The 24,547-nt window shown below is 41.6% G+C and overlaps 1 protein-coding gene across 19 annotated transcripts in view; it reads left to right on the forward strand.

Annotated features, from left to right (window-relative positions):
* TLN2 (talin 2) overlaps positions 1–24,547 on the forward strand; it is a 416,400-nt gene that overhangs the window by 253,515 nt on the left and 138,338 nt on the right. For all 19 annotated transcript variants that reach the window (XM_057306201.1, XM_048219866.2, XM_048219865.2 and 16 more), the window contains 6 exons: positions 12,732–12,887; positions 17,244–17,345; positions 18,259–18,335; positions 21,033–21,213; positions 22,087–22,200; positions 24,289–24,397. In XM_057306201.1, coding sequence (XP_057162184.1) covers positions 12,732–12,887; positions 17,244–17,345; positions 18,259–18,335; positions 21,033–21,213; positions 22,087–22,200; positions 24,289–24,397 — 739 coding nt within the window. The remainder of the gene's footprint in view (positions 1–12,731; positions 12,888–17,243; positions 17,346–18,258; positions 18,336–21,032; positions 21,214–22,086; positions 22,201–24,288; positions 24,398–24,547) is intronic.

Here is a 24,547-nt window from a genome sequence, read left to right on the forward strand (position 1 = left end):
ACACACTTAATCATACCATATAGCTTTAGGATTAATCCTAGATATTCTCAGAGTAGTTATATATATTTACAGGTGCTTCTATCCTATTTTCTTCTATATCCATGAATGTGTTGACCTAATATTCAGAGCATTAGACTTTGTTGTTATAAAAGAAAGTGCTTGGGTGTTGGAGTCAGGAAGATTGGCCTGGCATCCAGGATGCCAGCGTACCTCTATGTGGGGAACAGCAGAGACTCGTGTGACTTTGAGAGACACCCATAACCTCCCTCAGTCTCGGTTTCTTCATCTGAAAAATGGGAGTGATCATGCCTTACAGAACTCTAAAGATTAAATGAGATAGTGTATATAAAGAAATGTAGTGCCTGGGTGGCTCAGTCAGTTAAGCATCTGCCTTTGGCTCAGATCATGATCTCAGGGTCCTGCGATTGAGCCCCACCTCGGGCTCCCTGCTCTCAGGAAACCTGCTTCTTGCTCTCTTCCCTGCTCGTGCTCTCTCTTGCTCTCTCTCTCTCAAATATAATCTTAAAAAAAAAAAAGTAGCGCCTGGAAAGTAAGGACATTTGATAAATTTTAGGTGATCCCTTAACCCTTCCCACATCTCCCTTATCCCTGGCTCCTAAGTCTTCCAACTTGTAATTGGCTTTTAACACCCATGATGTAGACCGAGAGTTGGCAAACTTTTCTAGTAAAGGGTCAAATGGTATCTTAGGCTTTGCAGGCCATACTGGCCACCTCTGTCTGTGTGGCCTGAAAGCAACCATAGGCAATATGTAAATGAATGAGCACAGTTAGGTTCCTGTAAAGCTTTATTTATGGGCTCTGAAATTTCAATTTCATATAATCTTCATGTGTCACATAGAATTATTCCTCTTGTGGGTTTTTTTTTTTTTTTCAAGCTCTTAAAAATGGAAAATTCACTCTTAGCTCTCAGGCCATAAAAAAGCAGGCAAAAAGCTGGGGTTATCACTGCCTGTGGTTTGCTGACTCTGATGTAGAGAATGTCCATCAGCCATTTAATGAATCCACAGGGAATGGCTTTATGTGGCAGTGTTCTGTTCTCAGTGGCTAAGAACATAAGCTTTGAAAAGAAACACCTAGATTTGGATTCTGGTTTGCTGCTTAGTTTTACCTTAGATAAGTTACATTACCTTCTGTCTGTGCATGTTTGCTCACATATAAAAGTGTGCCTTTTTATGAGGTTTAAATGAGAAAATAGAAAAAAGGGGACTGTGGCATATAAGAGCTTAATGAGTGGAAGCTATAAATGTCTACAGTCTTCCTCTTTTTTTTTTTTTAAAGATTTTAATTTATTTGACAGAGAGAAAGACAGCCAGCGAGGGAGGGAACACAAGCAGGGGGAGTGGGAGAGGAAGAAGCAGGCTCCCAGCGGAGGAGCCTGATGCGGGGCTCGATCCCAGGGATCCAGGATCACGCCCTGAGCCGAAGGCAGACGCTTAAGGACTAAGCCACCCAGGCGCCCCTAGAGTCTTCCTCTTATATTGACATCTTTTGCATTTTATCTTGATACACTAATCAAAACTCCATAAGCAATGGTAAGCCATTTCCAATAACCTGCAAAGGATCTTGTTTCATTCTAGGAAATTCTTGTGTAAACCTTCTTTCTCATTTATAAATTTGTCTTTTAACTTTCCCTGTAGCCACACAGAGCTTTGAGGTGTGAGATACCTGGGGAGCTGACCCTCTTCTCCCCTTAACTATAAAAGCATCACAGAGGGCATTTGGAGCCTCTCAGAATCATGAGTTAAGTTGAATAGATGACCAGTTGTTAGAGAAAAATGGCTAATGAACAGGATCTTTAACACCGTTTTGTTCTTTTTTTTTTTTTTTAAGTTTTATTTATTTAAGGAATCTCTACACCCAGCATGGGGCTTGAACTCACTACTCCAAGATCAAGAGTTGCATGCTCTTCAGACTGAGCCAGCCAGGCACCCCTAACACCATTTTGCTCTTGAGCATCTGTCCCTTCCTGCCATGCCCCTAAAAGAAATAAGGGTACTGATAACACCGCAGAGCACACAAGCCAGCACTTTGGCACCAAGCCAAGGTAGAATTCTAGTGAGCACAGCTGGATCACAGCTTAGGCCGCATCGAAGTTCGGGGCCTAGAGCCAAAATGCCAAAGCAGAACCCACTTGCATCCCTTCGCTCACTTCTAAATATCCCACGTAAGACACAGGTGATGTAGTAATCAGCCAATCTCCACACCAGTGAGAAGAGCTGTAAGAAGAGCAGGCCTGACCATAGCCAGTCACCAGTTTTTTTTGTTTTTTGTTTTTTATATTTATTTGTTTAAATAAAGTTAGCCAACATATAGTACATCATTAGTTCTTGACATACTGTTCAATGATCGATTAGTTGCGTATAACACCCACTGCTCATCACATCTTGTGCCCTCAGTGCCCTTCACCCGGTTACCCCATCCCCCCACCCCTCACCCCCATTCTGCAGCCCTCAGTTTGTTTCCCAGAGTCAAGAGTCTGTCATGGTTTGAAGGCACAGTAATGGCTGAGATGTGCTTGAAAGTGGAGGGGCCGGACTTGTTAATGAATCCTGCCTCCTCTTGGTAGAATGCATTCATTCTCCTGCATCTAAGTTATGCAAGCTTAAGACATCTTCCAAACAAAACCAACCTAATGAGGACCACCTGGAGAGAAATTTCTACAGAACAGCAGCAGCCGCAGTCTCTCTGTGTGTCAGTCCTTGAGAGACGGGACTTCACGGGGCCTGCCTTGCCTGCTTTCTTCACTGGAGATAAAAGGACGCTGGTCTGTGGAGCTGAAGTGGGCAAGGCCCGGTGTAAGGTGGACTGAGATGTGTGGGGGTACGGGGAGGAAGAGGAAGCCTCTCCTAACATGCTGGCTCACCACTGTGGGTCTAAGGCAGGTCTTCATGGGGAAGAACCAGTGTAGCCAGCCCTGAGCTGAGCCTTTCATGCCTTTAACTTTCTCCAGCTGCTCTGCATTTTGTGGGCAGGCCCTGAAATCATCTGATCCCTGACAGTGGTCTGTGTTTCTTCTGCCCCCTCCCTGATCCTGACCTTCTGATGGAATGCCCACTGTAAGTTGTTAGCATGTTCCCTGTGACGTCCTCCCCTGTCCAGAAGGAGCTCGACGAGAGCCAGGGCAATCCGTCACAATTCTGTGTTCCCTCACCCCAAAGCCCCTTGCCTGCCGGGAGGTGCAGATGGAGAAGGCTGAAGGCAACAGCTGCAAACCATATTTTATTTCAGATCCCCTTCCGGGTCCCAGCAGCCCGGCTCTTGCCAGCCCTGTGTGGCTAACTGCCTTGAATCTCCGTGTGGCTCCTGCAGCCAAGTTGGACTGCTGGCATCGTCCACCTGCATTGATTTCACTCCTTGTGGAACCAGCCTCTCTTTACAAAGAATCTGACTCTTCTCGGTGTTGTTGTTTTTTTAAGGTTATTCCACTGCCATGTTCCCCTTGTCAGACACCCACGCAGATTCCCGATCCTTCCCCTCCCGGGCCCCCGGCCCCCGGGAGGAAGCTGGAGGTGTGCCCTGGCCTTCACTGTTGGGTGGCCTATGAACTGTCCATGGAGGCTAGCGGGGATTTTTGTCTTCTCTGATTACTTTCACCAGAGTAGAGAACACGGTGGTGGACAGTCTGCTTTTGAAGTCAGAGACGTTTTTGAGCTACTCAAATTTGTGTTCCAGTCGTGGCTTTACCACTCACTACTGTTTGCCTTGGATGAGTTTGCTGGTCTCTTCATTTGCAAAACGGGGATGATGATACCAACATTTGAAGGATGCCCTGAGAATTAGTAGATAATATTTATCAAGTACCTAGCGCATTTCTATTATTTTAAAATTGCCTATCCCCTTGTATACATACAGAATTTGTGTGTGCTAATTTGTATATTCCTCTGAGAATAGTGATTTAGGCATTGCTAGGTTTCAGCAAATATTTGGGAATTTTTTTTTCCTGATAACAGTAGAAATAGATTTTTTTTTTCTTTTAGAGAGCGAGAAAAGGAGAAAAAAGGGGAGGGGGGCAGAGAGAGAGGGAGAGAGAGAATCTTAAGCGGTTTCCACACCCAGCATGGAGCCTGATTCGAGGCTTGATCTCACAACCCTGAGATCACGACCTGATCTGAAATCAAGAGTTGGATGCTTGAACTGACTGAGCCACCCAGGCACCCTAGAAATAGATTTTTTAAGTGAAATTGGGAGGATAAGGAAAAGCACAAGAAAATAATACAAATAACTTGAAATGATCATTGTCACCATTTTATCATATAATGAAATTTTTATTTTTAAAAATTTATTTTGCATTTTTTTTAAATTTATTTTTAAAATTTTATTTCAGGTAGGGTTAAGCTATACAAATGGTTTTTATTTTATACTGTATTGCAAAGTTTTTGCCATGAATCCATTTGTTTTTCAGTTGTATGATTTTTAGTGGTTCTAGAATAATCTGTCATATGGGTATACCCTAATTTACTTAAGAATTCCCCTGTCGTTGAAAATTTTGGTTGTTTCCAGTTTTTCACTACGACAAACTGTAGCTACACATAATCTTCTCACACATTTAGAACTTCTTTTTGAGTAACCTTTTTTCATTAAAATTCAATTAGCCAACATATAGTAGTGTAGTGTTCAATAATTCATCAGTTGCATATAAACACCCAGTGTCACCCAGTCACTTCACATGCCCTCCTTAATGCCCATTTGAATAACTTTCTACAAACAAGCTGCATTAAAAGGGGGAACATTTTTATTTTTTTTTAAAGACTTTATTTACTAATTTGAGAGGGAGGGAGATCACAGAGGGAGAGTGAGAGTGAGAAGCAGACTCCTTGCTGAGCAGAGAGCCTGATGTGGGACTCAATCCCAGGACCCTGGGACCATGACCTGAGCCAAAGGCAGACACTTACCTAACTGAGCCACCTAGGCACCTGAGAGGGGGAACATTTTTATAGCTTTGGATCAATATTGATGCATTTTCTTCCATAAGGGTTTTGCCACATTGAATTCCCATCCATAGTAATCCTCTTTCGTACCTTCTTCAATTCTGAGTATTAATTTAAAAAAAGCCTCCATTTTATTAAGTGACAACTTAATCTAATTGCTTGTTTTTTACTTGATTTTTTTTCCTTCTTGTTTTAAATTTTTTTCTTAAGTTTTTATTTTAATCATGGTGTTAATCACAATAAGTACATTCCTTCATCTTCATCACCTATTTTACCCGTCCTTCACCCACCTCCCCTCTGGTAACCATCAATTTGTTCTCTATAGTTAAGAGTCTGTTTCTTGGTTTGTCTCTTTTCCCCTCTTTGCTCATTTGTTTTGTTTCTTAACTTCCACCTAGGAGTGAAATCTTACAGTATTTGTCTTTCTCTGACAGACTTATTTCACTTAGCATAATACTCTCTAGCTCCATCCTTGTCATTGCAAATGGCAAGATTTTGTTACTGTTTATGGCTGATTATTCCTGTGTGTGTGTGTGTACACGACATCTTTATCCATTCATCAGTCGATGCACACTTGGGCTGTTGCCATATCTAGGCTTTGGAAATAATGCCACTGTAAACATAAGCATATATGTATCCTTTTGATTAGTGTTTTTGTATTTTTTGGATAAATACCCAGTAGTGCAATTGCTGGATCTTAGGGTAGTTCTATTTTTAAATTTTTGAGAAATCTCCGTACTCTTTTCCACAGTGGCTGCACCAATTTGCATTTCCACCAACAGTGCAAGAGGGTTATTTTTTCTCCACATCCTCACCAGCACGTGTTGTTTCTTGTGTTTTTTATTTTAGCCATTCTGACTGGTGTGAGGTGGTATCTCATTATAGTTTTGATTTGCTTTTCCCTGATGATCAGGGATGATGAGCATCTTTTCATGTGTCTGTTGGCCATCTGTATGTTTTCTTTGGAGAACTGTCTGTTCATGTCTTCTGCCCATTTTTTAACTGGATTATTTGTTTTTTGGGTGTTGAGCTGTATAAGTTCTTTTTGTATTTTGGATACTAACCCATTATTGGATATGTCATTTGTAAATATCTTCTCCCATTCCATGATTGTCTTTCAGTTTTGTTGATTGTTTCCTTCACTGTACAGAAACTTTTTATTTTGCTGTAGTCCCAGTAGTTTATTGTTGCTTTTGTTTCCCTTGCCTCAGGGGACATATGTAGAAAAAAGTTACCATGGCTAATGACAGAGAAATTATTGCCTGTGCTGTCTTCTAGAATTTTTATGGTTTAAGGTCTCACATTTAGGTCTTTAATCCATTGTGAATTGATTTTTGTGTATGGTTTAAGAAAGTGGTCTAGTTTCATTCTTTGGCATGTTGCTGTCCAGTTTTCCCAACACCATTTATTGAAGAGACTGTCTTTTTCTCATTGGATAGCCTTTCCTGCTTTGTCGAAGATTAGTTGACCATATAATTGTGGGCTTATTTCTGGACTTTCTGTTCTATTCCTTTGATCAATGTGTCTGTTTTTTATGCCAGTACCATAATGTTTTAGGTACTGCAGCTTTTTAATGTAACTTGAAGTTCAGAACTGTGATTCTTCCAGCTTTGCTTTTCTTTTCCAAGATTGCTTTTGTGGTACCTACATTATTTGTTCTAGCTCTAAAAAATGCTATTAGTATTTTGATAGGGATTTCATTAAATGTGTTGATAGCTTTGGGTAGTATAGACATGTTAACAATATCTGTTCTTCCAATCCATGAGCATGGAATGTCTTTCCATTTCTTTGTGTCTTCAATTTCTTTCATCAGTGATGTGTAGTTTTCAGAGTACAGGTCTTTCACCTCTTTGGTTAGGTTTATTTCTAGGTATTTTATTATTTTTGGTGCAACTGTAAATGAGATTGTTTTCTTCTCTTTGTACTGCTTCATTATTGGTATAGAGAAATGCAATGGATTTCTGTACATTGATTTTTGTATCCTGCAACTTTAATGAATTTGTTCATCAGTTCTAGCAGTTTTTTGTGGAGTCTTTCAGGTTTTCTACGTAGAGTATCATGTCATCTGGAAATAGTGGAAGTTTTACTTTTTCCTTACCAGTTTAGGTGTCTTTTATTTCTTTTTATTGTCTGATTACTGTGGCTAGGACTTCCAGACCTGTTGAATAAAAGTGATGAGGGTGGACATCCTTGTCTTGTTCCTGACCTTAGGGGAAAGTATTTAATTTTTTCCATTGAGGATGACAATTAGTTGGATTTTCATATATGGCCTTTATTAGGTTGAGGTATGTTCCCTCTAAACCTATTTTGTTGAGGGTTTTTATCATGAATGGATGTTGTATTTTATCACATGCTTTTTCTGCATCTGTGAAATGATCATGTGGTTCTTAACCTTTCTTTATTGACATGATGTATCATGTTGATTGATTTGCGAATACTGAGCCACCCTTGCAGTCCAGGAATAAATCCCACTTGATTGCAGGGGATTTTTGTAATGTACTGTTGGTTTGGGTTTGCTAACATTTTGTTGAGGATTTTTGCATCAGTGTTCATCAGAGATATTGACCTGTAGTTCTCTTTTTTTGTGGTGTCTTTATCTGGTTTTGGTATCAGGGTAATGCTGGCCTCATAGAATGAATTTTGAAGCTTTCCTTCCTTTCCTTTTTTTTTTCCCCCTTTCTTTGAAATAGTTTGAGAAGAATAAGTATTACTCTTCTTTAAATGTTTGGTAGTATTCATTTGTGAAAGCATCTGGTCTTGGACTTTTGTTTGTTGGGAGTTTTTTGATTACTGACTCAATTTCTTTGCTGGTTATTAGTCTGTTCAAATTTTCTGTTTCTTCCTGTTTCAATTTTGGTAGTTTTTATGTTTCTAAGAATTTACCCATTTCTTCTAGATTGTCCAGTTTGTTGACATATAGTTTTTCATAACATTCTCTCTCTCTCTCTCTCTCTCTTTCTTTTAAGATTTTATTATTTGAGAGAGACACAGAATGAGTTGAGGGAGGGGCAAAGGGACAAGCAGACTCTCCACTGAGTGCAGAGTCATCCCAGGCTCTATCCTAGGACCCTGAGAATCATGACCTGAGACCAGGTCAGATGCTTAAGTGACTGAGCCACTCAGGCACCCCTCATAATATTCTCCTGCAATTGTTTGTATTTCTGTGGCATTGGTTGTTGTTTGTCCTTTCTCATTTGTGATTTTATTTGAGTCCTTTCTCCATTTTTCTTGATAAATCCAGCTAGCGGTTTATCAATTTTATTGATTTTTTTTTTCAAAAAACCAGCTCCTGGTTTCATTGATTTGTTCTATTTTTTGTTTCTATATCATTTATTTCTGCTTTAATCTTTATGATTTCCTTCCTCCTGCTGGCTTTAGGTTTTGTTTGTTTTCCTTTTTCTAACTCCTTCAGGTGTAAGAGTTAGATTGTTTAAGACTTGTCTTCTTAAGTTATGCCTATGTTGCTATAAGCTTCCCTCTTAGAATTACTTTTGCTGCATACCAAAGATTTTGAACCATTGCATTTTCATTTTCATTTGCTTCCATGTACATTTTTATTTCTTCTTTAATTTCCTGGCTGATCTGTTCATTGTTTAGTAGTATGTTCTTTAACCTGCATGTATTTGCCGTCTTTCCAGAGTTTTTCTTGTGGTTGGCTTTAAGTTTCACAGCATTGTGTTCAGAAAAGATGCATGGTATGATTTCAATCTTCTTGAACTTGTTGAGACTTGTTTTGTGGTCAAATATGTGACCTATTCTGGAGAATGTTCCATGCGCCTTTGAAAAGAATGTGTATTCTGCTGTTTTAGGATGGAATATGATGAATTTATCTGTTATAGCCACCTGGTCCAGTGTGTCATTCAAAGTCACTGTTTCCTTATTGATTATCTGTTCCCGTGATCTGTCCATTGATGTAAGTGGGACGGTAAGGTCCCCTACTATTATTGTATTATTATCAATTAGTTCTTTTATGTTTATTATTAACTGTTTTATGTATTTGGGTGCTCCTGTGTTGGGTGCATGAATATTTATAATTGTTAGATCTTCTTGTTGGATTGTCCACTATATTATTATGTAGTCTCCTTCTTTGTCTCTTATTATGGCCTTTGTTTAAAGTCTATTTTGTCCAATATAAGTATTGATATTCTTGCTTTTTTTTGACATCCATGTGCATGATTAATGTTTCTTCATCCCCTCTTTTTCATTTTGCAAGCGTCTTTAGGTCTAAAATGAGTCTCTTGTAGGCAGCATATAGATGGGTCTTTTTTTTTTTTTTTTAATCCATTCTGTCACCCTATGTCTTTTGATTGGAGCATTTAGTCCATTTACATTCAAGGTAATTCTTAACAGTTATATATTTATTATTTCATCACTTGTTTTTTGGTTGCTTCTGAGGATTTTCTCTGATCCTTTCTTTCTCTCTTTAATGCTTTGCTGGTTTTCTTTACTTTGGTCATTCATTTGGATTTCTTTCTCTTTATTCTTTGCATATTTATTAGTGGTTTTTGATTTGTGGTTACCATTAGGTTTGTATGTAATCTCTTCTGCATATAGCAGTCTATATTAAGTTGATGGTCATTTATGTTTGAACCCATTCTTTACTCTTCTCCTTCCCACATTTTAGGTATATGGTATCCTGTTTTACTTTTATTTTGTAAGTTCCTTGACTGATATTTTACAGAAATACTCATTTTTACTGCTTTTGTGTTTCCTATCTTCATACTGTCATTTTTGGTCTTTCATTTCCACACAAAAAATCCTCTTTAGTATTTCTTGCAAGGCTAGTTTAGTGATAACTCCTTTATTCTTTGTTGGCCTAGGAAACTCATTATTCTTCTTCTATTCTGAATGATAGTTTTGCTGGATAGAACATTCCTGGCTGTAGGTTTTTCCCATTCAGCACTTTAGATATATCATGTCACTCTTTTCTGGCTTGGAATGTTTCTGCTGAAAAATTTGCAGGTTTCCTTTGTATGTAACTGGCTGCTTTTGTCTCGCTGGTTTTAATATTTTTTCTTTATCACTGTATTTTGCCGTTTTAATTATACGTCTCGGTGTAGATCTGCTTTTGTTAATTTTTGGGGGGGTTCTCTCTTCCTCCAGGATCTGTGTATCTGTTTCTTTCCCCCAGAGTAGGGAAGTTTTCAGCTATTATTTCTTAAAATAAATTCTCTGCCCTCTTTTCCCTCTCTTTTGCTGGAACTCCTATAATATGAATGTTATTGTGTTTGATGGAGTCACTGAGTTCCCTAAGTGTATTCTCATTTTGCATAATTCTTTTTTCTCTCTTTTGTTCAGTTTGATTACTTTCCATTACTCTGTCTTCTAGGTCATTAATTTATTCCTCTGCTTCTTCCAGCCTGCCGTTCATTCCATCAAGCTTATTTCTCATTTTGTTTATCGAGCCCTTGATCTCTGCTATATTATTCCTCATCTGTGTTAATGGTCTCACTGATACTGTCCACTCTTTTCTCATTCCACTAAGTATACTTATACTCATTGCTTTAAATGTTCTATCAGGTATATTACTTATATCTCTTTACCTTAGATCTCTGGCTATGGCCTTGTCCTATTCTTTCATTTGGGGCAAATTGTTCTGTCTTCTTTTGTCTGTCTCTGTGCCCGTTTCTGTGTGTTAGGAATGTCAGCTATGTCTCCTATTCTTGAGGGTAATGGCTTTATGAAGAAGAGGCCCTCTAGTGCTCTACATTGTAGTGCCCTCTGTTCCTCAGGGCCTGGTGCTTCCTAGAGTGTCTCTGATGTGTGCTCTGTACACTCTGCTGTTGAGTCCTGGCCACTTTGTCCTACAGGCCAATTGTCTGCAGAGGCTCTCTTTGGCTGTTGTGGGCAGTATTTGGTCCTCGTAATTGGGGCATGTTTTAACTAGATGTGCTCTGAGGTCCTTGTTAAATGACACCTGTCACCACTGCCACCAGAACCAAGGCCCTGTAAAACTCCCAGGTCGGGAGACATGGTGTGGACAGGGGTTTGCATCTGTCTTCTGGGGCAAGAGACCTACTGTGCTGGGTCTGAAGCAAGTGCTACTGTAAAGGGTGGTTCTACCAGTGTGTGGGGGCTGGGAGAAGGGAGCTGGGCTTGCTGTAAGCAAGTCAGGTAGCAAGTGTTGATATTGCACTGGTTCCTGCAGGTGGCACTGTGCTTATGCTGACCAGCATGGGAGGGAAATGGTATCAGCCAGCTCTTTTGTTCCATGGGGGTCTCTCTGTGAACACTGCCTCTCTGGGATGTGCTCTGAGATGAGCAACTAACTTCTCCACTCTGTTCCCCAGCTGTTCCATGCTGTATGCCCATGGGCTTTTTGACATGCCTTCTCTCCAAGATTAGCCCCAGTGCCCTTGAGACTCTTCATCCACTCCCATTGATGTTTAAATCTCCAGGCTTTAAGCTCCACTTGTTGCAAGAACTCATGAAAATTGACCCCTTTCTCTTTCCAAGGCAGTTGCTATGGGGATTCCCACCCCCTCAATGTGGTCCCCTATGTGCTAGTCTGTCTCTAACCCTTCTCCACAATCACCCCTCCCTCCCCAGCACAGTGACCGTGATCCATTTCTCTCCCAAGCTGCATCTCCACACTTCCTACCTTCTTTTTTGTGGTCTCTTCTCTACCTGTAGTTGTGGAGTTTGTTCTGCCAGTCTTCAGGTCAATTTTGGGGGTATTTATGATGAGCCGATAGTTATCTACTTATATTTGTGGGAAAAGGCAAGCCTAGGGTCCTCCTACTCCACTGCCCTCTTCTCCTTGCCCCCCCCAAAGGAAAGTCTACTTTATTATTTTAAACACATTATCTGTTTCTCTTCTTTGCCAGTTTTTTTTTTTTGTCGATCTGTGATAACCTTCCACATATACAGTATATAAAGTCTTTCACTATCGTAATTGTAAATATTTATCCCTAGTTATTTGCTTGTTAATTTTGTTTACAGTGAGGTTTCTTTTTCTCCTACTTTCCCTCTGTTTTTTAGATGTATCAAAGTCTATTTGTATTTAAAAATGTTGTTCTTTCCCTTTATGAGTTTTCTTTATTTTGATGTTTGTGTTTAAAAGTCATTTCCCTCCCAGGAATCAGAAAAATATCCACCTATATATTCCTAAATTATTAATCTCTCTTAAATTTGTTTTGGCGTGAGTGTGAGGTAGGGATCCATTATTGTAATAGGCATGATTACTATTAAATTATTAAAGCTAATCATAAAAGGCTTTTTAAGAGTCAGTAGATATACATACAAATACCAAAACAAAGATTTCAAATGGAAATGTATTTAGGAGATTTAAAAAAAGGTCTGTGTCTCTTTTAATGAGAAGATTCACTTTGGCAGTTTTAGTTAATTCTAAGTAGCTAACGTGCCATATTTAAATTGCACGTCAAACCTTTTTTGATATTTATTGAGTTGGCTACTAGAAGTGACAATATTTGGAATTCACCTTAACTTCTGTTTCTCTGGATATCTTCTCAGTTCTGTCCCTTCTATCCATCACAGTCCATTTTTGGAGCAACCTGCCCTCCTAAACAGTTTCTCTTTTCAGGAAGCGTGCCTTTGTGGATCTTTCCAGTCTTCTGATGTCCCTGTTTCAGCTTCCATGTCTTTAGTTTAATGAGTCATTCACCTAGTCCCAAAACCCTGGTTTTCTAGTAGCCCTACCTATTTTGAAACATTGTATATGTAGGTGACCTCAGGTAAGACATCATGAAATCTCTGATGACTTGGCAAAATCAAGTATGTATTCAGAGGAAGAGCACTAACCCTTGGTATTTCCTGTTTCAGGAAAAGATGAAAGGCAAGAATAAGCTGGTGCCTCGCCTGCTGGGCATCACCAAGGACTCAGTGATGCGTGTGGATGAGAAGACCAAGGAAGTGCTGCAGGAGTGGCCACTCACCACGGTTAAGCGCTGGGCAGCCTCACCCAAAAGCTTCACCCTGGTATGGACTGGAAACAGGGTCTCAACACGGCCTTAGGCAATACCGTGGTGTGGTAGAGAGAATACAAGCCCAGTGGGTTTCCCTGGCCTTAGAGAGCAATGTGCATAGGGACAGATGGTGGCAGTCCACAGAGGGCGGGGACTGGTCCAGTCTTCTGAGTTCCTGATGCTGTCCCTAGTATGCCCTGAAAGGAAACTTTCTAATGCTCAGAGGCTGATCAAAGACTGCCTCTTCATCTCTAGTTGTTTTAGAAGTTCCTAAGCATTGTGACATCTTGCTGAAGTGTGTTTTCCCAGCCTGCCTGGAAACAAGATACCGTTTAGAGGAAATGGCATAGACTTTGGGGTAGTATTCAAAAGCAGCTGGTCATCTTCCATTTCTGAGAGAATTATGTCTCCTCTCTGAGCCTTAATGTCATTAACTTTAACATGGGAATCATAATATCTATTTCATAGAGGTGCTGAGATCAAACAAGATGATGATGATAAAATTCTCAGTGTGAAGTACATGGAAAGCAGGGAGAATGTAGTCATCCCAGGCCTTCAGACTTCTGAATTCCTCCTCCCAACCTTAATAGTTACTCTTAGCAGATTATAATTGTGTTATTATCTTAACTATAGCCACATTGACCTGTGAGAACTGATAGGGTTGTTATTTTGTAGGGCAAGTTGAGCAACAAGAGAAATCAGTGTTGAAAGTTATCCGTCTCCTAGCACTGCTGAAGTGTACTATTCTCCAGGTCTAGTGGATACTTGAAATATTAGCTTGTCTCTAGGTAAGGTCTCATAATAGGTCATCAGAAAAAAAGGTGTAAGGAAGGATTTTGGAGGGAGTCTTTAGTTATCTAGTTTGATCATTGGTGGATAGACTCTTGCCAGTTGGAACTAATCATCAGGAAGTATACCTTCTTGCCTCCTGTAGTCGGGAGGGGCTCCACCTGCATGTCCCCTAAGAAGGGTGTGTTCATACTTAAAGAACTGCATCCTCATCTTCCGTGGCAGGAAGTTGTGGATAACTTGTAAAAGAGAAAAATCAAATCAATATAAATATGTTATTTAGAAATATTAGAAGAAACTGCTGAAAGGGCTCAAAGTAGTTGCCTTTGGGGGTGGGAGGGATGGAAAGTGAAGATAGGAAGGGGTAGGGCAGGGGCCCACTGTGTTTTGTTATGTACCTTTTAGTGCTATTGGTCTTTGAAAACTAGGTCCAAGTCCCATTTTGTTGAAAACAAAAAGTTGTTTTAAAGATAAGTAAGAAATAGTTATGAGTCACAGTAACTACCTCAAGTACAAGAGAGAATGAATATCAATGATGTTTATTAAAGTTGGATTAAAGTTTATAACATGTCTTATTTCTTTCCACTCTGAGCCTTAATTTAATTTCCAAGTATTTGGAGATTCTCCTGTTGTCTTCCTATTATTGATTTTTAGTTCAATTCTGTTATGGTCAAAGGACATACTCCGCATGATTTCAAGTCTTAGAGTTTTAAGATTTGGTTTATATCACAGGATATGGTCATTCTAGGAGAATGTTCGGTGAGTACTTGACAGGAGTGTTAGGTAAATGTCAGTTAGATCCTGTTCGTTGATGTTGTTCCAGTCTTCTCTATCCCAACAACAGTTGCAGATTTTTCTGTTTTTCCTTTCAGTTTTCATCGCATGTATTTTGAAGCTCTGTTTGGTGCTTACATGTACATTGAAGATCCCTCTGTTATCTTCGTGGAGAAATTGTTTTACCATTTAGTTCTTTTGTTCCTTGTAAATTTGTTTTCTCTGAAATCTGCTTAATCTTAATATAGCCACTCATGATTTTTCAAATGTTTGCATGATACGTTTTTCCATCCTTTTACTTACAACCTACTTATATTTGAGACAAGTTTCTTACACAGTGCATAAAGTTGGGTTGTGCTTTTTTAAAAATCTACTTGGTCAGTCTCTTTTAATTGGCTTATTAAGACCATTTATATTTCAGTCTAATTATTGATATGTTAGGGCTTAAGTCCACCATTTTATAATATTTTTATGTTTATCCCCACCATTTCTTTTTCCTCTGTTTTTCTTGCCTTCTTTTAGGTTACTTTTTCGAGTTCCATTTTGATTTATTTATAATGTTTTTGAGCATATCTCTTTGCTTAACATTCTTAGTGATCTAGGTATTACCATATATGTAAGAAATGAACTATAACCCACAGCTGTGGATGTTTACCACTTCAAGAGAAGCATAGACTTCACTTCTATTTAGGTCTCTTTACAATCCCCACTTTTTGAATATAATTGTTCAAAGAAATACTTCTGTATACATTGAACACCATGTGAGATGGTGTTAAAACTTTTGTGCAACCATAGAATATGATTAAGTAAAGCTCATGAGGTGAAGGATAAGTTACTACATTCCTTTCTATTTTTTTATCTATCCCACTGTTGTTTTCTTTTTAACCTTCCCAGCTTCCTGTTACCATTTTCTTTGTGTTTGAAGTGCTTCCTTTAGCCATTCTTTAAAGGTAGGTAGATCTGCTAAAAATTCTCTTAGCTTTCCTTCTCCTAAGAATGTCCTTATTTCCCCTTCATTCATAAAGGATCATTTTGTCAGGTATAGGATTAAACATTGACAGTTCTTTCTTTTAGCGTTTGAGAAATGTACTGCTACTTTCTGGCCTCCGTGGTTTCAGATTAGAAATTGTCATTCAAGTTGGTGTACATTTGTAGGCAATATGTCACTTTCTAAAGTTCTTGGTGTGGATTTCTCAGGATTCATTGTATTTGGAATATGCTCAGATTCTTGAGTTTGTAGGTATATGTCTTTAATTTGGGGATATTTTCAGCCGTTGTTTCTTCAAATACTTTTTTTTTTTTAAAGATGTATTTATTTATTAGAGAACGTGCGCGTGTGAGTTGATGGGAGGAGAGGCAAAGGGAGAAGGGGAGAGAGAGAATCTCAGACAGATTCCCCACTGAGTGAAGAGCCCAGCACGGGGCTAGATCTCAGAACCCCGAGATGATGACCTGAGCTGAAATCAACAGTTGGTCACTTAACTGACTGAGCCACCCAGGTGATTCTTGAATAATTATTTTGTCCCATATTCTCCTACTGTAGGATTCTGATGACATGAATGTTATATCTTTTATTGTCCCACAGATCCCTGAAGGTCTGGCTTATGGGTTTTTTGTTTTTTGTCTTTTTTTGAGTCTATGTTCTTTTAGCTGTTGAGATTAACTAACTCTGTTTTCAAGTCTACCGATTCTATGCTCTGTCATCACCACACTACTTGATCATGTAAGTTTTTAAATTTTGGTTATTGGATTTTTCAGTATTATAATTTTTATATGGTTCTTCTGACTTATTTCTCTGTTGAAACCTATTTGTTTCAGGAGAATTTGTAATTGTTGAAACATATTTTATGATGGCTGCTTTAAAATTTTATCAGATAATTCCAATATCTGATTCATCTCAATATTGGCATCAATTGATTATCTTTTCTTATTCATATCATAGTTGTTTGGTTCTTGATATGAGTAGTGATTTTTTAAATTGTATCTAGACATTATGGTTATTAAGTTAGGAGACTCTTGATCTTACTTAAATCTTCTGTTTTATCATTCAGTCATCTTATTTAGATTTAGTGTAGTGTTCTGGTCTCCTTTTGTGGGATTTGTAGTGCTGCTCTGGACTGTTTTGACACTGCCGGGTTCTTGCTCAAAACTTGATGGCACTGTTTGTGAAGGCACTTCCTTGGACCACCTGCTATTGCTGGGTGACCTTTTTGGGGATAGGCTGAAGCTTCTGGGCCTGTCTCTGTTTATGGCATTAGGTGGAGGTCAGGAAGACATAAGGTTTCACGTGACCACTGTTGCAAAAGGACCAGACCACCTTCCTGTCTGGGTTGTGGAGCTGGGGCTGGGGCTGGGATGGCCTGGGCTTTTACTACTCTGCAGCTGCTGGTGAGCATCGGCCCAGGTTGTGGAATGGGTTTGAGGCTCGCAGATAGATCTCCATTGGGCTCCTCCTCTCCTGGTCCTTTGGTGGAAAAGGTACAGGCTTTTGAAACCCTGCCTGTGGAAGGTTCTGGGTTTCAGGCACCCACCTGGGGGTAAGATATAAAAGAAAACCTAAGAATTCATGAGAGTATGATTTCTCAAGTACTGTGCTCCCCAGTCAATCTACCTTTCCAACTGTCAGAGCCCTTTGACTATTGTTTGTTGAACAAATTTTAGAGTATCCAGTTGTGTTTAGAGGGGAAGAGAAGGGAAAAGTGAGACTATGCCCTTTTGTTCCAGGACTAGACCTCTTTACCTTTAAAACTGTAGCTATATGATGTAGTTATATTTCTTCTAATGCTGTTTGTTTTTTTTTTTTCAGGATTTTGGGGAGTATCAGGAAAGCTACTATTCAGTACAAACCACTGAAGGCGAGCAGATATCCCAGCTGATTGCAGGCTACATTGACATCATCCTCAAAAAGGTATTTCCTACTGATACAGAGTGGAAAAGCTGCTTTTTTTAAAAACACTGTCTTAGGTGATGCTGCTGCCTGGGAAAAAAACAACAACACAAAACAACCCTAATTCGAGGTACTTGATTCACTAATTTAATCTTAATGTTAAGATTGCTTGAGTGTGCAGTCTTTAACCTCAAGATCCTACAAGAATTTCCATTTTAGCTGCAATTCATATTTATATTATTACTGCCAGGTAATGAGCAGTAGTGCTTCACTTAGCTAATGAATGGGACTAGTTAACCCCTCAGCATCTTCCTCTCTAGGGAGTTAGGTGATGCTTTCCAGCCTCTTTAGAATCCTAGGTTGAGGGTCTGAAAATGTTCTTCATATTTTTCATGAAATTTTTTGAAGTAGGCTCCGTGCCCAGCATGGAGCCCACCCTGGGGCCTGAACTCATGACCCTGAGACCAAGACCTGAGCTGAGATCGAGTGTCGGATGCCCAGCCGACTGAGCCACCCTGGCGTTCCTCGTGAATGTTACCAAATTACCAAATTTCATGAATTTTTACCAAATTTCTACCAACTTTAGTGGGGATATATACCATAGTGGCATACAGACAGACTACCGAGGACTTCAAGATACAGCCCACTGAAATAACCAGGTTCAACTAGAACGTCAGTGTCTGTGTCTTGATTTTAACTGTTGGAAATTTAGTGGATGCGGTAAGAAACACAGGAGGCGCGTGTCTCTGTATTGTGTCAAACAATGTATTTATTTTTTATTGTTACTTTGAATTTTTCACCCATCACCTACTTGGATACAAAGAATTTTGGGTAAACCTGAATGTTTTTGCTTTTGTAGCTCCTTTTAAAAGGTATCTTAACAGGTTCTTGCATCAAACCTGCTGAGTTTACTTTTTGTTTTGTTTTACCTCAGAAACAAAGTAAAGACAGATTTGGATTAGAGGGGGATGAAGAGTCGACTATGCTGGAAGAGTCTGTTTCCCCGAAAAAGTAAGTATTTTTAAGAAAGTGCTGGAAAAACCGGCCTTCTCCCTAAATGGGCAGGTTTCCTTGTGCCAACTGTGGGGTCTGTTGCCCTGAAGTCCATCAGAGGGGGAGACAGCAGTGGGTGATGTAAATGAGTCTTGCTTCTTGAAGGGTGGTCTCCAGACCATCATTATCAGTGTTGAGTGTATCTTGTTGGGGGAGGAGGCTGTGGATTTCAGGGAGACACGGAACAGGAGGTAACTCCATCTTTAGACACAGTGAGTGTTCATGAATCCTGTTCTGCAGTTGCTCATTTAAAGCTCCTAACGTGCGTCATTTTCGTCAAAGGCTGGAGAGTAGGCTTCTGTTCGGTTCTGTGCCTTTTGGGGCAGAGGTCTAGCAGCGGAGGAGTTACTGTTTATAAAACGCTCGCTGTATGCCACATGTGTCATGAGGCAGTAAGGGGAAGTGGTTAAAACATGGACTCTGGAGCCAGACTTCCTGGGTTCGAATCTTGAGTCTCTCTCTCTCTCTTTTTTTTCTTTTTTTTAAGCGAAAGTGGGGTGGGGCAGAAGGGGAGGGAGAGAATCTCAAGCAAGCTCCACACCCAGTGCAGAGCCCAACGGCAGGGCTCGATCTCACAAGCCTGAGATCATGACCTGAGCTGAGATCAAGAGTCAGATGCTTAACCAACTAAGCCACCCAGGTGCCCCTTGGGTCTCTTTCTTAATGTGTGGGCTTGGGGACATTACAAATTTCCTCTACCCCTTCATCAACTATAAAATGAGAAAAATGGTAGTACCACCTTACAAGCTTTATTTTGATGATTGGATTATTAATAAAGCGCATGAAACAATGCCTGGCACATCATAAATATTTACCGTTCTGAACATCATCATTTTCAATTCAGAACAGTCTCAACCCCATTTTATAGGTAAGAAAACTGAGATTTATTAAAATTAAGTAAATCTAATAAGTGGTACTTTGGGGAGATCTGCACAGCTGCTCCCCTTATGTTACGTAGAGCATTGTGATAATAACTTTACCCTCTGTGTCTAGCATGCTGTCTCATTTCACCCCGATAACAACCCCTGATGTAAGGGGTAGACCAGATGTTACTGCCTGTGCATGACAGAGGAAACCAAAGCTCATGGAAGTTGCTGCAGATGCGCACGTGAGGCAGAGCCAGGAGTTACCTCAGATCTTGTGATGTTTCTTACAGTACGCTGCCAGAAAGTTTTAGCAGATTCAAGCATATTGAACTTGCTAAGTCATAGTAATTGCTTCTTGAACATTTCCATACTCTATCACCTTGTCCTGATTTGCTTCATAATCACCTTGAAGGTGCTTTTCCATTTGTCCCCTATTTTAGTACACAATTTAGAACCAAACCTGATATGTGATGCATTTCACGTATGTGCTACCCTCTTGAAGAACACCTTAAGTCCTTGGAATTGTTAATGACTGTTAGATGGAAATCAGTAAGCTAGTGCTTTCTGGCAGGGTGAGTTGTTCCCCTCGAGGACTCTGCTGCACTTGTCCTTCTAAGAGCAGCTGATTAAGCGTCTGAGCCCAGAGCGCTGAAACTCTTTAATTGCCTTTTACCACTGAAGCCCCTTCCCACTGCCTGGAGCTTCATGGTGGGGTCTGATCAAGGCAAGTAGGAAGAATGGTCCAGGTTGGTTTCCATCACAAGACCTGCCACTTCTCCCTGCATTAGACATGGGCTGAGATCACAAGACACAGCCGACTTCCTACTAGAGTCCCCACATCTACCCTTCCTAATGCCAACCCTTCCACAAACATTCCTCTTCTTGCCTGCTGTCTGGTATCCCAGCATGGCTCATGAGCTTTGCCCTGTGCAATAGGGAATTATCTGTGATGGTTGGAGAACCTGGGACAGAGGCCTGGTCCATTAATGCAGCTGCTCACCAAATCTACCCCCCACCACACACACCCACCCGCCCCCCCAGACTCTCCCTGTATGGGGTTTGTCCTCTGGGCTGCTGCACAGACAGTCCACCTTCATATGCTCAAAGTCCTTACCACTCGTTGTACAAACATATATCAAATGTAAAAAATTGATTTTTTTTTTTTTTTTTTACTAGATGTCCCAGGAATCTTCCTAGACTTTTGTTGAAATCATCTGGAGGAAGTGCCAAAGTCTGTCCTATCTCAAGGCTCCAGAGGTGTTTAAATGCCCTCTGTGGTCAGTAGCCTTGGACCTGGGGGAGGAGAGCTAACCTCTGGGAGAGTCTCTTTTAGTTCTTTTCTACACTTCTTTCAGTCTGAGGCTAAATGACCTATGTCCCCACTGCCTAGAATAGAACCTGGCCCGCAGTAGGTATTTGTTGAATGAATGCTCTTTCAGGTGGGATTTACCAGCTAATAGATCAGTGCATCCAGAACTTGTACCTGCGCCTTGAACACCATCGTTCTAGAAACATAACAATGGCCAGAGGGCAGGGTAGGGGGTTGGTCCCCAAGCAAAGCTAATTGCATACCATCATGAACCAGTTGGGCATGGTTATTTATATTAATAAGAAGGTTATTCTCAGGGTTCTCCTGAGTATTTTGGTGCTGCTTCATTCACAGTTCCGTCTGTATATGCCTCTTTTGAATTGGCCTCCACAGCGCAACGCAGCCAACAGCTGTGACAACTATGGTATCTTAACCATGTGAGTGGCCACCCCGCAGTGACCAAACCCCTGTCCCCTGCAGGTCCACCATCTTGCAGCAGCAGTTCAATCGGACCGGAAAGGTGGAGCACGGCTCCGTGGCACTGCCCGCCGTGATGCGCTCAGGCTCCAGCGGGCCCGAGACCTTCAACGTGGGCAGCATGCCCTCACCGCAGCAGCAGGTCATGGTCGGGCAGATGCACCGAGGGCACATGCCCCCGCTGGTGAGGCTTCCCCCACGCTGGCCCTGGGCGCCAGGACGCTGCCTCTGATGTACAGGGAGAGACACCAGGCCTGGGGAGAGCTTGTGTGCGCCATCACATTCTCACTCTTTCTCATCTGAGCCATGGCTCTTCAGCTGCCTGGTCCCGGTGCCTGGCTCCCCAGTGCTCTCTTTAAATGGGGTGTCTTAGTAACTCCCTTGTAGGATCACAGGTGACGTCTCCACGTGACTGGTGATACAGACGTAGAGAGCCCTGCTTCCCTGCCTTAGCAGCCTCAAGCTGCTAATTAGCCCAGCGTACCCCTCAGCGGGTCTGAGAAATAGACAGGGTCTGTAGTGATCCACACTTTCTCCTGAGCGGGTCTTTGCTGCTTGCCACTGCTGGCCTGCCTGCTCAGGAATCCTGTGCTGCTGGGGAAGAACTTTATAAAAGCTGAAAAGCCTGAAAGCTCAGAAGTAATTTGACTCTGAAGAACCGTGTTGACTATAGGTTTGAGTGAAATCCTTTCTTCCTTACTAAGCTCAGTTCTGGGGTGTAACACATTTCCTATGCATGAGATCGTTTGTCCTCAGTACTCAAAGAGTGGAGTAGCCCCCTGCAAGGACTCTTTCTGAGTCTTCTTGTCAGCTAATTAAGCTCTCCACACTCTCCTGATCATAACCTCTCTACTGCATACACCCATATTGAGCATTCTATTAATAACAATCTCTATTTCCAGCCTCTGCTTGAAATGGGAGGTGCTTGGGGATGTTGAGAGACACTGTGGGCCACTCTGTCTTGAGCCCGGAGTTCAGTTTGGCCTTGTTTTGTGTAAAGGGTGGTGTCAGTCCCTGGAGAGAGGTTATGACCGCCTGTGGTCTTCTGCCTTTGCAGACCTCGGCCCAGCAGGCCCTCATGGGGACCATCAACACAAGCATGCACGCTGTCCAGCAGGCCCAGGACGACCTCAGCGAGCTGGACTCACTGCCACCCCTCGGCCAGGATATGGTAACTATTTATGGTTGTCATTCAGTGTCTCTGCCTGGCACAAAGCAGGGCTTTGCATTCTGTCGGTATTCAGCTGGGTGAATCTTTGTCCAGGTAGGTGAAGTGGAAACTCATGGTTTGTTTGTTTATTTGTTTGTTTTCAATATATTGGGTCTTTGTAGTGAGGTGGTACCCACAGGTGAGGTGCTACTGGGTGTTGGCAGTACCTCTCAAGGACCAAGAGCTTGGACTCTGGAGTCACATGATCTGGGTTCAAATCCCAGTTCCACTGTTAGCCGGCAGCTTATTCTCTGTAAGCTTCCATTTTGTCACGCATGCATGGGGCCTTATGAAGACTTGGCCATCCAGTCGTGTGCAGAGTTCTTAGCCCACTACCTAACACATAGTGAGAGCTCAACGAGTCGTAGCCGTTATTATCAGTGCTTCTCAAGCGTTAGCATGCATCAGTCACCTGCAGGGCTTGTTAACACAGAACACTGGGCTCCATCCCCTTTGTTCTGACTCGGTAGGTCTGAGGTAGGCCCTGAGATTTTTGCCTGTGCAACAAGTCCTCAGGTACTCTGCTGCTCTCTCGGGACCATGCTTTGAGAACAGCTGCATTACTGTTCAGCTCTTCAACGGGGCAGGGTAATTAGGTGCCTTTCTGGAGGTGCTGCTGCATGAGATTATCTAGCCCCTTCCTACTCAGACTGTGGCCCACGGGCCAGCAGCATTGGCAATACGTAAGATCTCTGGAGAGGTGTGGAATTTTAGGCCTTACCCCCACCTTCTGAGTCAGAATCTGCATTTGCATGTACTTCCCAGCTATTTGGTGTGCACATTAAAGTTCATGAGCCACTGACTGGCACTGTCTTTCTCAGCCTTGCTTTGCACGTTATAATTACCGTGGAGCTTAAAGAACCAAGCCGGAGGCCCGGCTCAAACTAAAAAAAATCCTGTCATTGACGTTGGGGCCTTCTTTTATCATCTCCCCAGGTGGTTCTAATAGGCAGTCGGGACTGAAAAGCATTCCATTAGGACTGACAGGGCCATCCCAGGCCAGGGCCAAAATGCAGTATGTGGCCTCATCTTGCCCCACCAGGGTAACTGTCCTCCAAGGCGTCCCTGAATGCTGTGATTTTCCTTATCGTGCTTGTCTGCCTGCAGGTGCTGCTATACTCAGTGCTTTGTATCCCAAGTACCTGAAATCATTAAGCATTCTTCCTGGGGGAACGTCAGAGTGAAAATACAGAAGGCAGACACCCTCCCATATCCTGCACTATTGTGAGATGGCTTGACATAGGACTTAACAGTCCTGCTTCACCAATTTTTAAAGCATTGGTATACAAAAAAATATTATTAGTGCTAGACACATCCTAAATCTCAATATTTTGGGGGTGTGTTGGGGAGCAAATCAGCACCATCTGTTGCCACAGGGTCATCATTATGAATGTAAATGATCACTTATTGGCTAAGTCCAGAAATGCCAGGAAATAGAGAGTTTGCTAAGGCTGTTGAATTCCTACAGTAGAAGAAATGTAAGGCACAGGACCTAGATGTCATTTGTCCCAGGTCATGTCACTTGTGGGTGGTGGAGCTAGAACAGAGTTCTTGAGCCACCCCCACCCCCAGTCCTTCCAGGAAAGGTGCCACATCTACACCACATTCGTGTTATTAACAAGAGACGGTCTTTATGCTGACAGAGAACACTCGTGGGCTGCAGTGCCCTAATTCTAACCCTGTTCTCTAAAAAACAAGGCAGAAATTAGCAACAGTTGTTGGTGCTGTTGTGCAGTATTAGTATGATGCATAAATTCCTGTTCTTTATTGAATTTACCTAAATAAAACCATGTAGAACTTTTCTAAGATCCTGAAAGCTAGATTAAAAACAGTGGGGGCAGCATGGAGGCCTCACATGCCATTGAGCGTCAGTGAGTGAGCCAGGGGTGTGTTAATGAGCTTGCTTAAGATGGCCGGAGGGCCTCGTTGGTGCCGGCCCGGGAGCAAGAGTGCAGACAAAATGCTGGTCTCATTTCATGGCACGACGTCTCTGGTGTCCCGGGCAATCCCACGCAGTGACTGTGTCATGCACTTGTCTGGTTTTTGCAGGCGTCGAGGGTGTGGGTTCAGAATAAAGTCGACGAGTCCAAACACGAAATCCACTCTCAGGTCGATGCGATCACAGCTGGAACAGCTTCAGTAGTTAACCTCACTGCTGGTGAGTCTCTGAGGGCTTCGTGCTGTGTGGTGGTTTTGCTTTAGAAACAATTCCTGTTCTTTGATTGAAACAACAGATTTTCATAGCATGAGAGCCTAGTCTATTTTTAGATACTCTGAGAGCTCTGGGCACTTTTTCACACAGACCCAG

The sequence above is a fragment of the Ursus arctos genome, unplaced genomic scaffold (assembly GCF_023065955.2).
Source record: "Ursus arctos isolate Adak ecotype North America unplaced genomic scaffold, UrsArc2.0 scaffold_36, whole genome shotgun sequence".
In the NCBI taxonomy this organism is placed as follows: Eukaryota; Metazoa; Chordata; class Mammalia; order Carnivora; family Ursidae; genus Ursus; species Ursus arctos.